Consider the following 12,795-nt stretch of genomic DNA (forward strand, 5'->3'; position numbering starts at 1 on the left):
CCAGTGACACACTCCAAAATCAGAGAGGAGGGAGTCTGATTCCTCATGGGGCCACATGATTCCACCTTCGGCTGTGGGTTATGTCGTTGCTGGGGCACTATTGGCCCCGAATCTGGTTTACTGCACACTTGCATTTGTGTTCCACACCTTGTACGACAGCAACTTTGCAGAGTGCCCTCTCATACTCTGGGACCCCTCGGGGATGTCACAGAGACAGTTTCAGCCAGATCCCCACAGGCCAGGCTGAGGGACCCCACCTTCTAGAGGGACCCTGCTCACTCCACAAATGCCAGGGAGGGACCTTGGCTCCAGTGCATGTCTGTCCCATCTCACCCAGTCCTGCCCCATTGGCCACCTTCTAATTAATTTCCTTTCAATGTGCATGAATCGTGCATCAGGTCACTAATCCTATATAATAAAGAGGTAATATGCAAATTGACCATCATGCCCTCGCACAAGATGGCCACCCTATATGGTCAAACATGGCCACCCCCATGTGGTCACAAGATGGCCACTACAAAATGGCTGGCAGAGGAGGACAGTTGTGCGCAATCAGGCCAGCAGGAAAAGGCAGTTGGGGGGGACCAGGCCTGTAGAGTAGGGCAGTTAGGGGTGGCCAGGCCAGCAGGGGAGGACAGTTGAGGGTGACAGGGCCAGCAGGGGAGGGCAGTTGGGGGAAATCAGGCTGGCAGGGAAGTGGTTAGGGGGTGATCAGGCCGGCAGGCAGAAGTGGTTAGGGGCAATCAGGCAGGCAGGCACGCAAGTGGTTGGGAGCCTGAATTACCGGATTGTGAGAGGGATGTGGGATTGGGCCTAAATTGGCAGTTGGACATCCCCTGAGGGGTCCCAGATTGGAGAGGGTGCAGGCTGGGCTGAGGGACAACCCCAAGTCCACAAATTTCATGCACCAGGCCTCTAGTATATATTTTAAAGAGTCCTGCAAACCTTTTGTAGACCAGTATTCCAACAACACACATTGTCATTAGTCATTCAGAAACATGTTTCCCTAAACACCCTGCCTCCAATGTGTAGACAGGGTCTTGTGCAGAGATTAGAATCTCATGCTATCCATCTGCTTTATGCTGGCCTGAAGGTCAACATCCACCTCATCCTGATATCAGAGGTTGATGAGGCTGACCTAAGTGTGTTTAGATGTAGTTGTTAGTCACTCTATACTCTTTTAAGTGCAATTCTCCAGTTAATGGTGGTATAGGTTTAAAGGCTTTTTGTGCTGCAGGTGAAGGAATTGATGTAGGTGTTGTAATTGATGGAGTACAATTAAGCATTTGTTGAAAAGATTAGGTGACTCGCCAATAGATGATATGTTGATGGAGTGGAAGGCGAAGTGAAAAATATTACTATTTGAGAAAGTAAGTTACATTTTTAGGTTCGATTTTACATAGGAATAATGTGAAGTCCTGGATAATTGAGTTTGACTAATCAGATCACTCAAGCAGTAATGGCCTGAATGTATAAATAACTTTTACCTTTGCAGTTAGTTAATAAATAAGCTGGCCTGGCTAGGTTAGCAAAAACTAATTTTCTTTTTTTTCCATCATTCCCTGACCAAATGAGTTCTACTGAATAATTTCTTTCTGGCCTCAAAAAGACATTTCAGGCCAACTCCTTTGCTTTTTTTGTGTGATTTTTACATAATAAATGTTGTCTGGTCCCTTTCAGTCACAAGACCAGACCCCTATCAATAATTAAAAAGTCTTATCAAATATAATGTCAAAACTTGCAAAGGTTAATTCAGTCCAGAACTTCTCTCCCTCCTCCCTTCCCAAGCCTGAGTCTGTCAGCTGTGGAAGCCTGGGACAGGAGGGTATGTGCTTTATGTCAGTGGAGGTGGAGGAGTGATGCAGGAGGTGTCTTTGTGATTTCCTGGCTTCTTCCTCTCCTCCACTCCTAGCTATTGGCTTGAACCCACTTTGGGGGATCATAAAGTAGAGAAAAAGGGGGAGAGGTAGGTAGGGACAGACCTTCTTTCTCATGCTGTCTGTGATCTGATTTAGGTGCCTTCTGGATGGGAAGAATAAAAATGGTCATCTTGAACTCATGGGGCACTTTCCATATTTCTCAGAAATCTGTGACTGGCCTGTGGCTGCTGTCCCTTTGATACAGGTCATACCTCACCTCCATTTCCTGCTTTTTCCCTTCCTGCAGCCCTTGAGTTTTTGGAAGCCTACCTCATTTGGGGGCTTCTTTGTTCCTCTTAGGTATTCTCCCAGGGTGGGAATTCTTTGCATGAACTCCAGTTTTGTCTGGGGAAATAGGTACCTTGGCCTCCTATTTAGGAAAAGTGCTCCTTTCCCTCAGCATGGTCATATCTCTCTTCTCTATGCCCATTTAGCACTGCTAGCCAAGCACTGGCTCCAAACATAGCCTTTTCAACCCGAGTCAGGCATTGGTCCCCTTTGTCCCATCCTCCAGGGCACACAGGCCAGGAGCTCTGAGGAGGCATCACATTTCCTAATTTCTCACTCTACTACCAACCTACCAAGTCATAGTAATGCAAACAGTGTGGTGCTGGCATAAAAACAGATAGATAGATGTCCAGCCAGTATGGCTCAGTGATTGAGCATCAACCCTTGAACCAAGAGGTCACTGGTTCAATTCCTATTCAGGGCACATGCCCATATTGTGGCTCCATCCCCAGGAGGGGTGTGCAGGAGGCAGCCAATTGATGTTTCTCTCTCATCAATGTTTCCATATCTCTATATCTCTCCCTTCTTCTCTCCCTAAAAATATCAATAAAAATATATTAAAACAAAATAAAACAAAACAGACACATGGACCAATAGAATAGAATGAATAGAAAGGTCAGAAGTAAACCTTAGCATATTTGGTCAACTACTTTTCAACATGGGTGCCAAGAGTACACAACAGGAAATGACAGTCTCTTCAATAAATGGTTCTTGGAAAACTGGATAGTGACATGCAAAAGAATGAAATTGCACCCGTGTCTTACAGCATACACACACATAAACTCTCCAAACACTGCTGCTAGTCACCGCCTGCAGGGCCTGTTCGCCCACAATTGCCCTGCCACCGCCTGGTTCCCAGGGGCTGAGAGAGCCCGGTTGCAGCCCCACCCCCTGCCACCTCTGCTGCTGATCCTGCGATCAGATTGGCAGGGCATCGGGCCCCTGCCCAGCTCCCTCAGTGCCTGGGAGCTTGGCGTCCGTGGGGTGATTGTATCAAAGGGCGATCACCCCCTGCCTGGCAACCAGTGGCTTGCAGTGGCCTTGGCCTGGCACCGCCCACTCACCTGCTTCATCATCTCGCCCTGGTCGTGCTCTCCTTGGGGCCCATTGGGCCTGCAGCACCTCCATTGCCACCCGCTGCCAGTGCAGCATTGCCAGTGCATGCCATGTTCTGCGCCACCACCTGGTGGTCAGCACATGTCAGAGCAAGTGGTCGAACTCCAGCAGAACTCCCTGTCCAGGGGACAATTTGCATATTGGTCTTTTATTATGTAGGATTTCCCCCAGTTGACCCACCATGTATTTTCCTGTCTCTCCTCTAGCAGTGAAAGGAGCGGTTACTGGAAAGACGGCTGTATTCGGGATTAAGAGATTTGCTTCTGCTTTGATGTCATAAGGACCCAAGTAAAATTAGCTCTCATAGAACATGTTTCTGTTTTCTCTATTCCACTCAGAACTGACTAGAGATGTCTTTTGACTTAATTGAATTACTAATGATAATATTAAGGGGTAATGTTTAATTTTAGTGAGAAATTTTTTTAAGAGTAGAAATGGAAATGATAAAAGGTTTTAAGCCAACTTACCTAACTTCATGGTAGTTTATGAAATAATATAAACAATATATTTTGTACAAAGGGTTTTCTCCTGAACCACTCTCCTGAAAACAACTCATTATAATGTAATAAGATTTGCTAATAAGATTTAAAACACTAAACACTCAAACTGGAGAATAAATAAGCAACCAGCAAACAACTCTCTTCCATTGGGTTTGACACATTAGTTGTATACATACTAAGTTATAATATAGAACCAACTATTAAATGTTGAAGAGACTTTGCTGTGTTGTGAAGGATAAAATTAACTTTGATACTTAAATATGTGACCAACATGAATTTATTTTTACCTATTTCAGTATTTACTGCTAGTCTCTTTATTATCATTCCATCCCTGAAGGTTTTATTTTGATTGCAGTATTTATTTATTTATTTATTTAGTGGGTCCTTCAAAGATATTTTTAAAATTTATCTTTACTGTTAAAAGTATTACAGATGGCACCTTTTAATTGGGTAACTTTTTTCAAGAAAAGTATTTTTTGAGTTCTTGTTTATATGAGAACGTTACTGTGTTTACTTTCTTTTTATAAATTGGTTAACATTTTAAGTTTATATTAATTTTTAAGTCTTTACCTCATCACTATTTTCTTCTATTATATCTTCAGATTTTGCTTCTGAAACTCATCTTTGGTTGCACTTTTTAAAATCTTATCTATGTTCTCCATCTTCCATGATTACTGATTTTCATCTTAATCAATGAGCCCTTTAAAGACTTGGCTAGGAGTAATACAAATACAATTTTTTAAAAATTCTCTAGTTGATGTCAGGAGATAGATATGTTCTCTTATAATTACAGAGGTTCCTGGTCAGGCTTTAAGAAGGAATTTCATTTAAAAACAATAAAACACTGAGGAATAAGCAGTGTTGCTACCACCAGTGTACCCTACTTAGATCACTGTCCTACTGAGGCCATGGTTGTGAATGGAGACATGTTATACCCCACAATATCACACAGTACAAGCACTCCTTGAAGATTTGTTAAGGCCCACCAGGAATGGACAGGTACACACATTGCTATCACTAAACCACACATGTGAGATTGCCCTCAGGGCCTTTGACTTGCTGTGGCCTGCAAACTACCACCCCCCCAGAACCCCTCTTGCCCCAATTCTTCTGCTACTTTTTCAGGAAAGCATTTCTAGAACTCTGAATCAGCCCTCCCTCTTTCATGTGTTCTCATGTTTGGATTGATTTTCTGGTTGATGTCCATATCCTCCACGAACTTAAACTCCAGGGGAAATGATAGCCCACCTAGTTGGAAGCACAATGCTTGGAAAATAGAGTTTCCCAAATGCTGGTTGAAATGAAAGAATGTTTGCAGTGAGTCATAAGAGGTAACAATGTGGATATTGTTAGAGGTCAGCTCATATAAGGCCAAGGGACCTTGACTGGCTGTTGTGACACAGTACTTGAGCATCAACCCATTAACCAGAAGGTCATGGTTTGATTGCCAGTCTTAGTACATGCCTGGGTTATGTCTTGATCCCCAGTAACGGGTATGCAGGGGACAGCCCATTGATGATTCTTCATATCATTGATGTTTCTATCTCTCTCGCCCTCTCCCTTTCTCTCTCCGAAATCAATAAGAACGTTAAAAAAAAAAAAGAGGCCACAGTTCTTAGCCTTAAATCATGGTGTAAAGCCAAGGGGAGTGAGTGGGATTTAATTTATCTAGGAAACTAGATAGTTCCCTAAGTGATGTCAGCTTTGCCTTCTATATGATGAACAAGGTCTCATAGTAAAGGGAGCACTCTTTCAATAACCTGTGCAATCTGGTTCAGACCCTCAGGACAAGACCCAAACAAAATTCAGCTGGAGACCAATAAGACTGAAATGACCTTTGGTTTTCTTAGGATAGTGATTTGGATTTCTCAGCTTAGTGACCCTTTTGTTCCTAGCAGCTTATTGGCAATATTCAGCCCTCAGCAAACTCCACAGGCCTGCTTGTGAGAGGAAGCATAGAGCAGCAATGATATCTAAGCCAGGCAAGAGATACAGTGACATGAAGATCAAGGTAGCATGCACATGTTCCTCCTCCCATGTGGTCCACAAACAACACATTACATGGAGCTGAATAAGTTCTCCTTCTTTTACAGCAAACCCGCAGTAAGCAAGGATTTTTGTCACATTATTTTCTGACCTCAAGAAAAGATCATTTAATCAATCAGTTTAATACAAATGAAATTCCCAGTAAAGTTATCATACTTCATCAGGGTTACAATGTTTCTGCCAGAATTAAATCATATGGAACTATTCAGTGCCACTCAGTGTGGGCAATCGAACTTCCTAGGGAAAATTTCAGTTGCTTTTAAGTAAAAGGTATTTTAAAAGGTGGCTGGCAATTGTTTAGTAGCCTGAGATGTCTAGGTAATAGTAGTGTAGCTTACAAATAAATGCAATGTTCTCTGATGATTTCCTAGTTCTTTTTCTTTGTCTTTATTATCACCACTAGCGGTCCAGTACACGAGATTCGTGCACTGGGGTGGGGTGGGGGGGTCCTCAGCTCAGCCCATGCCCTCTCACAGTCCAGGAGCCCTCGAGGGATGTCTGACTGATGGGCAATTGGACATCTTTAGCACTTCTGTGGAAACAGGAGAGGCTCCTGCCACCACTGCTGCAGCTGTGAGCCTAGCTGTGAGCCTAGCTTCTGGGCTTCTGGCTGAGTGGTGGTCCCCGTGTGGGAGCATACTGACCACCAGGGAGCAGCTTCTGCGTTGAGTGTCTGCCCCCTGGTGGTCAGTGCACATCATAGTGACTGGTCATTCCACAGTTCGGTCGATTTGCATATTACCCTTTTATTATATAGGACTAGAGGCCCGGTGCACCAAAATTTGTGCACTCGGGGGGAGGGGGAGTCCCTCAGCCAGGCCTGTACCCTCTCGCAGTCTGGGACCCCTCGGGGGATAACCACCTGCTGGCTTAGGCCTGCTCCCCGGGGGATTGGGCCTAAGATGGCAATCCCCTTGCTCCCAAAATGACATAACTTAAAAAGTACATAACAATACAAAATTTAAAAAATAGGTAGCTGAAGAAATTGCTACAGAGGGACAAAGATAAAGCCGTCTCAGTGACAGAAATAAAATTTAAATTAACTCTGTGATCCATAGGTTCATAAAATTATAACCAAGGAGAAGCATAGCTGCTCTTTATATAGACTCTGCTGGGCCCTCCTCTTTGACGAGTGGGGGAGTCAGTGAGCTAGAAGTTACAATTACTACACAAGAATCTGAACTACTGATGGCTCAGTGAATTGAAAGAGGAGATGTAGGTAACTGCCAGCAGAAATTACTTCCCCATCATAGAGCTAATGCCCCTAAAAGCTGCCACTCTCTTCACCCTGCCAATTACCCAGTTATGATGCAGTCTTTTGGGATGTAGTTCTTGACTCGGGTCAGCCTGGGGAAGGAGAGATTAGTTACCTCGAATGGACCTCCTAGAAAGAACAAGGGAAATGGGCAATTGTAAAACTCATCAGGAGATTCAAGTCTCCTGTTGGTAGGACATGCTTGTATTTTCAACACCTGAACTAAACTGTGGATGCCCTAGTTTGCAGCTTCTAATATTACATTTCAACACTTAACCTCATGGGAGGCACTTTTCTAAGAACTTGATAGGAATGACTCTCAACCTTTGTGATCACCCTACTGGAGAAGTATTATTTTACAAGTGAGGAATTGGAGGAGGAGAGAAAAAAATCAATAGACTTCCCCAAGATCATACATCTAACTTAGAACTAAGCCAGGACTCAACCCAGAGAGTCTTGCTCTGAAAATTCAAGCTTTTAATACATAATTTGCAATGCTTTTGCAAGCTTTCAAGTGCTTTGCAAATCTGTCTCCTAGACTCTGTATACAGGTTGATGGGCCTGATACAGTGGCTTTCTAGCAGTTGAGAGCTATATGGAAACTGTCTTCTTGGCAGTGTTGGACATCACTGACCCAGCAACTGGCACACAGTGTTCGCTAACAAATATTTGCTAAATTGTACTGACTTGCCCTGCTTCTGGACACCTCAGTCACCTTGGCTTCTCTCTCGCCACATACTCTCTTCCTGCCTCTCTGGACCCTCCTTTCAATCTTCTTTTCTTCTGCCAGTCCCTTATACAAAAGGAGTATTCATTGTTCCCTATTAGACCCATTTTCCTCCCTGGACCCTCCTTCCCTGGTACAGCTATTTCAATTATTGTCTACAGGCTGGTGTCTCATAAATACTATTTGCATCTCAGTTTCACAGTTAAGATTCAAACTCACACGGTCAGACTTCTGCTGGAATTTTATGTCTCATATGCACTCAAAATAAATGTGTCCAAAATTTAATTTGTCTTCGTGTCTCTGGCCACTTCCAAAACTGCTTCTTCTCTGTTTATTTCCTCAGTTAATATTAGCGTGAGTCAGAAAGCTGCCCAAGACAGACATCTTGGACTTATTTTGACTTCTCTCTCTTCTTTACTTCCTATGTCCAATCATTAACCATGCTCTGTTGAGCCTTCACTGTATAGTTCAGGCTACCACTGACTTACCCTTAAGGTTAGAGCATCTTGTACATTCCAGTTGAATGTCAATTCTTCCATGGGACTTTGGAATATAGCTTCTTCTTAAATTTCCATCCTTATCTCTTTTTAAAAATAATAATAATTATTATTTTACAGAGGAGAAAAGAGAGAGAGAGAGAGAGAGAGAGGAAAAGAGAGAGAGAGAGAGAGAGAGAGAGAGAGAGAGAGAGAGATCATATTGATGTGAGAGAGAAATATTGATTGATTGCCTCTTGCACTCACCTTGATCGGGGGTCAAAACCCACAACCTAGGTATGTGCCCCAACAGGGAATTAAACTAGACAACCCTCAACCAACTGAGCCACACCTGCCAGGGCTCCATCTGCATCTCTTTACTGTGCACAAAGTATCTTCAACATATTCAACTGGCTTCAGTCCTCTCCTACCTTTTCTGTTCACACTGCATGGAATATTTTTCTCCTTGCTTCTCCTCTTTCTTCCCCTAACTCCCGGTTTTTCTTAATGAATATCTGTCATCCTGCAGGCTAGTTGCAATGTCACTACTTCCAGAAAGCCTTCCTGAGCTCCCACTTCTATTGTTATGTTTCCCTCGTCGGAATCCCATAGTACACCGCATTTTCTCCATGGCAGATAGCGCTATCACCTTGAACTGCAAATAGGATTTTACTGTTTGCAAAGGAAGGGAAACAAACTGCAGTAACAACAAAATTATAAACTTTTGAACAATAATAGATACAGAGGCAGAGCTGCCTCAAACAGAGTGTCAAACTGCAACGGGAAGGCCGGGGAGGGTTCGGGGGCAGGAGGTAGGGGGGTAAGAGATCAACCAAAGGACTTGTATGCATGCATATAAGCATAACCAATGGACATAAGACACTGGGGGATAGGGGAGGCTAGGGGACTGTCTTGGGCGGGGGGAAAAAATGGACACATATGTAATACCCTTTGTAATAAAAAATAAAATTAAAAAAAAAACAAGCAGATGGTGCTGAAAAAAAAAATTCTAAACTTTTCTTTTGTTCATTTATACTTGATAAAGTATAAGTCCGTTTATCATTAATAGCCAATGAAGGGCCAAGCCAGGGCTGGGTGTTCTGTCCCAGTCATTCAAGAGCCCAGGCTGCCGGCAGCTCTGTCTCCTTTAAGTTATGCCTTCTAAGTCTCCCTGCCCCATAAGAGCTGAATAGCACCTGAGGAAAGCTCACGCAGGATCATGTGTGGGAGGCTTTATAGGTCAGGCCTTGAAATGGCAATCATCACTCACAGTCCACACTTAACCACACAGGAGACTAGGAATTCTACTCACTGTATCTGTGCCAGAAAGAAGAGGGCTGGCTTCAGTGATCAGCCAGTGGTCTTCCACACTGACCTTTATTCTCTCTAAATGGCATTCCATGAGGGCAGAGGCAAGTTCCTCTTTATTTCATCCCCTACTCTATGCACTCAATAAGTATTTGTTGCAGAAATAAAGTTATTCATATCTTGTCTTTAAAACATTTTTTTCTGCTTATTCTCAGGCTGGCTGCCAATTTTAGTTGCTCATACAGCATGATCTGAGTCAGTTTCTAACACACCTGGGGTTTAGCATATCTTTGATGTTCATTGGTAGGCTGCATTGCAAAAACGATTGTGGTTGATCATGTCTATAGCTGAACTCCTTATAGATGCATAAACCACACTGCCAATTTATTTATTTATCCTACATATATTTTTCAGAGATTTGCTTACCCATGCTTTCTATCTGAGGCATACCCTTTCCCAGAATTGAGGTTCCTGGGAAGCTGGGGTGCCACTCACTGCCTCTAAAGCTAGAGGGGTCATGAGCATGCTGGCTGTCAGAATGTAAGGATCTTTTTTGAGAAGACTGAAAACATTATACAATATTTCTTTGTATCAAGGGTGGGAGAAATTTATTTTTAATTACCATAAAGGGAATAGCTGTGTTTTTCTTAAAAATTGACTGACCATATGATGTTCATTGATGGCATAATATATACTTTATTTATTAGCATTGTTACTAGAAAGTTCTCACCAAATGGGGGGCACACAGCAACCAAAAGTATATGACATCAAGAAGTGCATTTTTATACTATCTCTACTCAGGTTTCAATAGGACTCAACATACCTTTCCTAACTATATTTTCCTTACTCTTATTTTTTCCTTTCCACTTATTTTATCTTCTTGCATTGCATATTTATGTAAGCCACCTAAATAATGTTTTGGAACAGAGGGAAAATGCACATAAATAAAATATATTGAAAATTTGTCTTTCCAAGAAACGTGTTTTAAATGAGTGTGGTTAGGTATTTTTCTTAATCTAATTTGCTTCATCTGAAGAGATATATTCAAATGAATATGAACTACTCTTTCATTTTAGGGGGAAGAGAGAGGGAAGGAGAATGGGAAATGATAGATTATAAAAGATAGAGGTGATTCTGAATGATAGGAATTAATGTAAATACAAAACCCTATTTACTATGTTAAAACATTATACACAGTTGTGAAGATTCACTATGAGTTCCATGAGGGTGAGTGCCTTGTCTTTATTTTTATTTCCATTAGAATAGAGTCTGTCAGACAGTCAATACTGTAACAATACATTTTGAAAGTATGAATGTAATGCACTTGGCGTTAGGAGACTGGGTTAGTATCAAATTAATGATGTTGAATATTCAGTATGTAACCATAAGCATGTACCTTTTGGACTCAATTTCATCATTTATAAAATGAAGTGAATACCGTGTATTCACTGAGATTCTTTCCAGCTGTAATATCCCATGCTCTGCATGCCACCCTGGTTCATCATAGTGGCAGAGTTAAACATGTGAAGGTGAATATCTATGACAATTTGGAAAATTTGTTTTTGAACTAGGATATCTAGCTACGTCTTCAATGGCCCCTATAGATGTGAGCGCCCTGACTCCAAACAACACACCTCAAAGTGAGTATAGCAAGGCTTTCCAAAAATGATTCAAAAGAGACAACAGGCTCACAAGTGTTACTACAGACATGATAATGTGGAGGTTTGGACAAAAGGCTGTATTTCCTCATTTGATGGTGATATTTTGGGTTTGAGTTGCTTGTTGTAATTTGTAACCTGGTCACTATATATTGATATGACAATCGCTATAATTTTAAAAATAAGGTTAGTGATAATTATTATACTACTAGAGGTCCAGTGCACAAAATTTGTGATGGGGGTTCCCCTCAGCCCGGCCTGTACCCTCTTGCAATCTGGGACCACTGGATCCTAACCACTTGCCTGCCTGCCTGCCTGATCCCTCCTACCCACCCCCGCCTGCCTGCCTGATCCCCCCTAACTGCTCGCCTGCCTGCCTGATCACCCCTAACCACTCATCTGCCTGCCTGCCTGCCTGCCTGCCTGATCACTCCTACCCACCTCTGCCTGCCTGCCTGATCGCCCCTAACTGCTCGCCTGCCTGCCTGATCACATCCCTAACCGCCTCTGCCTTGGCCCCCACCACCACGGCTTCATCAGGAAGGATGTCTGGAATGACATCCAGAAGATCATTCTGCTGTCTGGTCTAATTAGCATATTATGCTTTTATTATTATAGATACCTTTTATTTGTCATGCGATTTTAAGATAATATTTAAGTAGTCTTGACAGCACTCCTAGTCGTCTGAGTTGGTTACAAGGACAGGAAAAGAAAGTAAATTATGACTAGTTGGCACTAAACACAAGTGCTGAACTTTCCCTCAATATGCCAGCTAGTGTTACTGCATAGGGAAGCATATTTCAATTTTCAGATTTCCCCAAAGTCACATAGATTAAAAATTCAGCACATCACAGCAAAGTTAAATTACATCTTTATAAAAAGCTTGGATTCTGGAAATTTTGTCTTACAGCGGGCAATTCCAGTGTGACTACCCAAGGCTTCAACTACTCCCGGACCTCCAGTGGGAAAGACATCAAAAACTGTAAGTATTACCATGAGTCCCTTTTAGTCCTTTGGGCCCCATTCATTCTTCCAACACACATATTGAGTGACTCCTGTGTGGTTTGTTCATAATATTAGCAAATAATTATAAGGAATCTACCATATTTGAAGCATTAATGTTGGAGCTGGGCAGCATCTGTGAATAGACAGATCTAAGTTCCAAATCCTGGTTGAGGAAAGACAGACAAATGATGAGTGAGATAGAAAATATAAAGCAGCAAAGGGAGACAGTGAGAATAAAGGGTCAGAGTGAGTTCCTATTTTAAATAGAGTAAAGCTTTTCAATACCTTAAATTTAAGGTGACATCTGAGTAAAGATATAAGTAATCAAGGTAGAAGTGCAAGCTTTTAGTATATCTATAGAAAAAGCATCCCAGCAGAATCCATACTATCACTAATAAAAATGAAAGAGGGAGCCCAGGTGAGGCACAGAAATGATTTTTTACTTTTAATCTGGCCACCTAGCAGCTGTAGGGTCTGCAGCTGCTGTGCAGCAGGGG

General features: G+C 42.4%; 1 protein-coding gene across 1 annotated transcript in view; it reads left to right on the forward strand.

Moving 5' to 3' along the window:
• Positions 1-12,795, forward strand: part of CD96 (CD96 molecule) — an 87,767-nt gene that overhangs the window by 60,012 nt on the left and 14,960 nt on the right. The window contains exons 9-10 of the mRNA XM_006763612.2: positions 11,207-11,275; positions 12,204-12,275. Coding sequence (XP_006763675.1) covers positions 11,207-11,275; positions 12,204-12,275 — 141 coding nt within the window. The remainder of the gene's footprint in view (positions 1-11,206; positions 11,276-12,203; positions 12,276-12,795) is intronic.

This window comes from Myotis davidii, unplaced genomic scaffold (genome assembly GCF_000327345.1).
Source record: "Myotis davidii unplaced genomic scaffold, ASM32734v1 scaffold379, whole genome shotgun sequence".
Lineage (NCBI taxonomy): Eukaryota > Metazoa > Chordata > Mammalia > Chiroptera > Vespertilionidae > Myotis > Myotis davidii.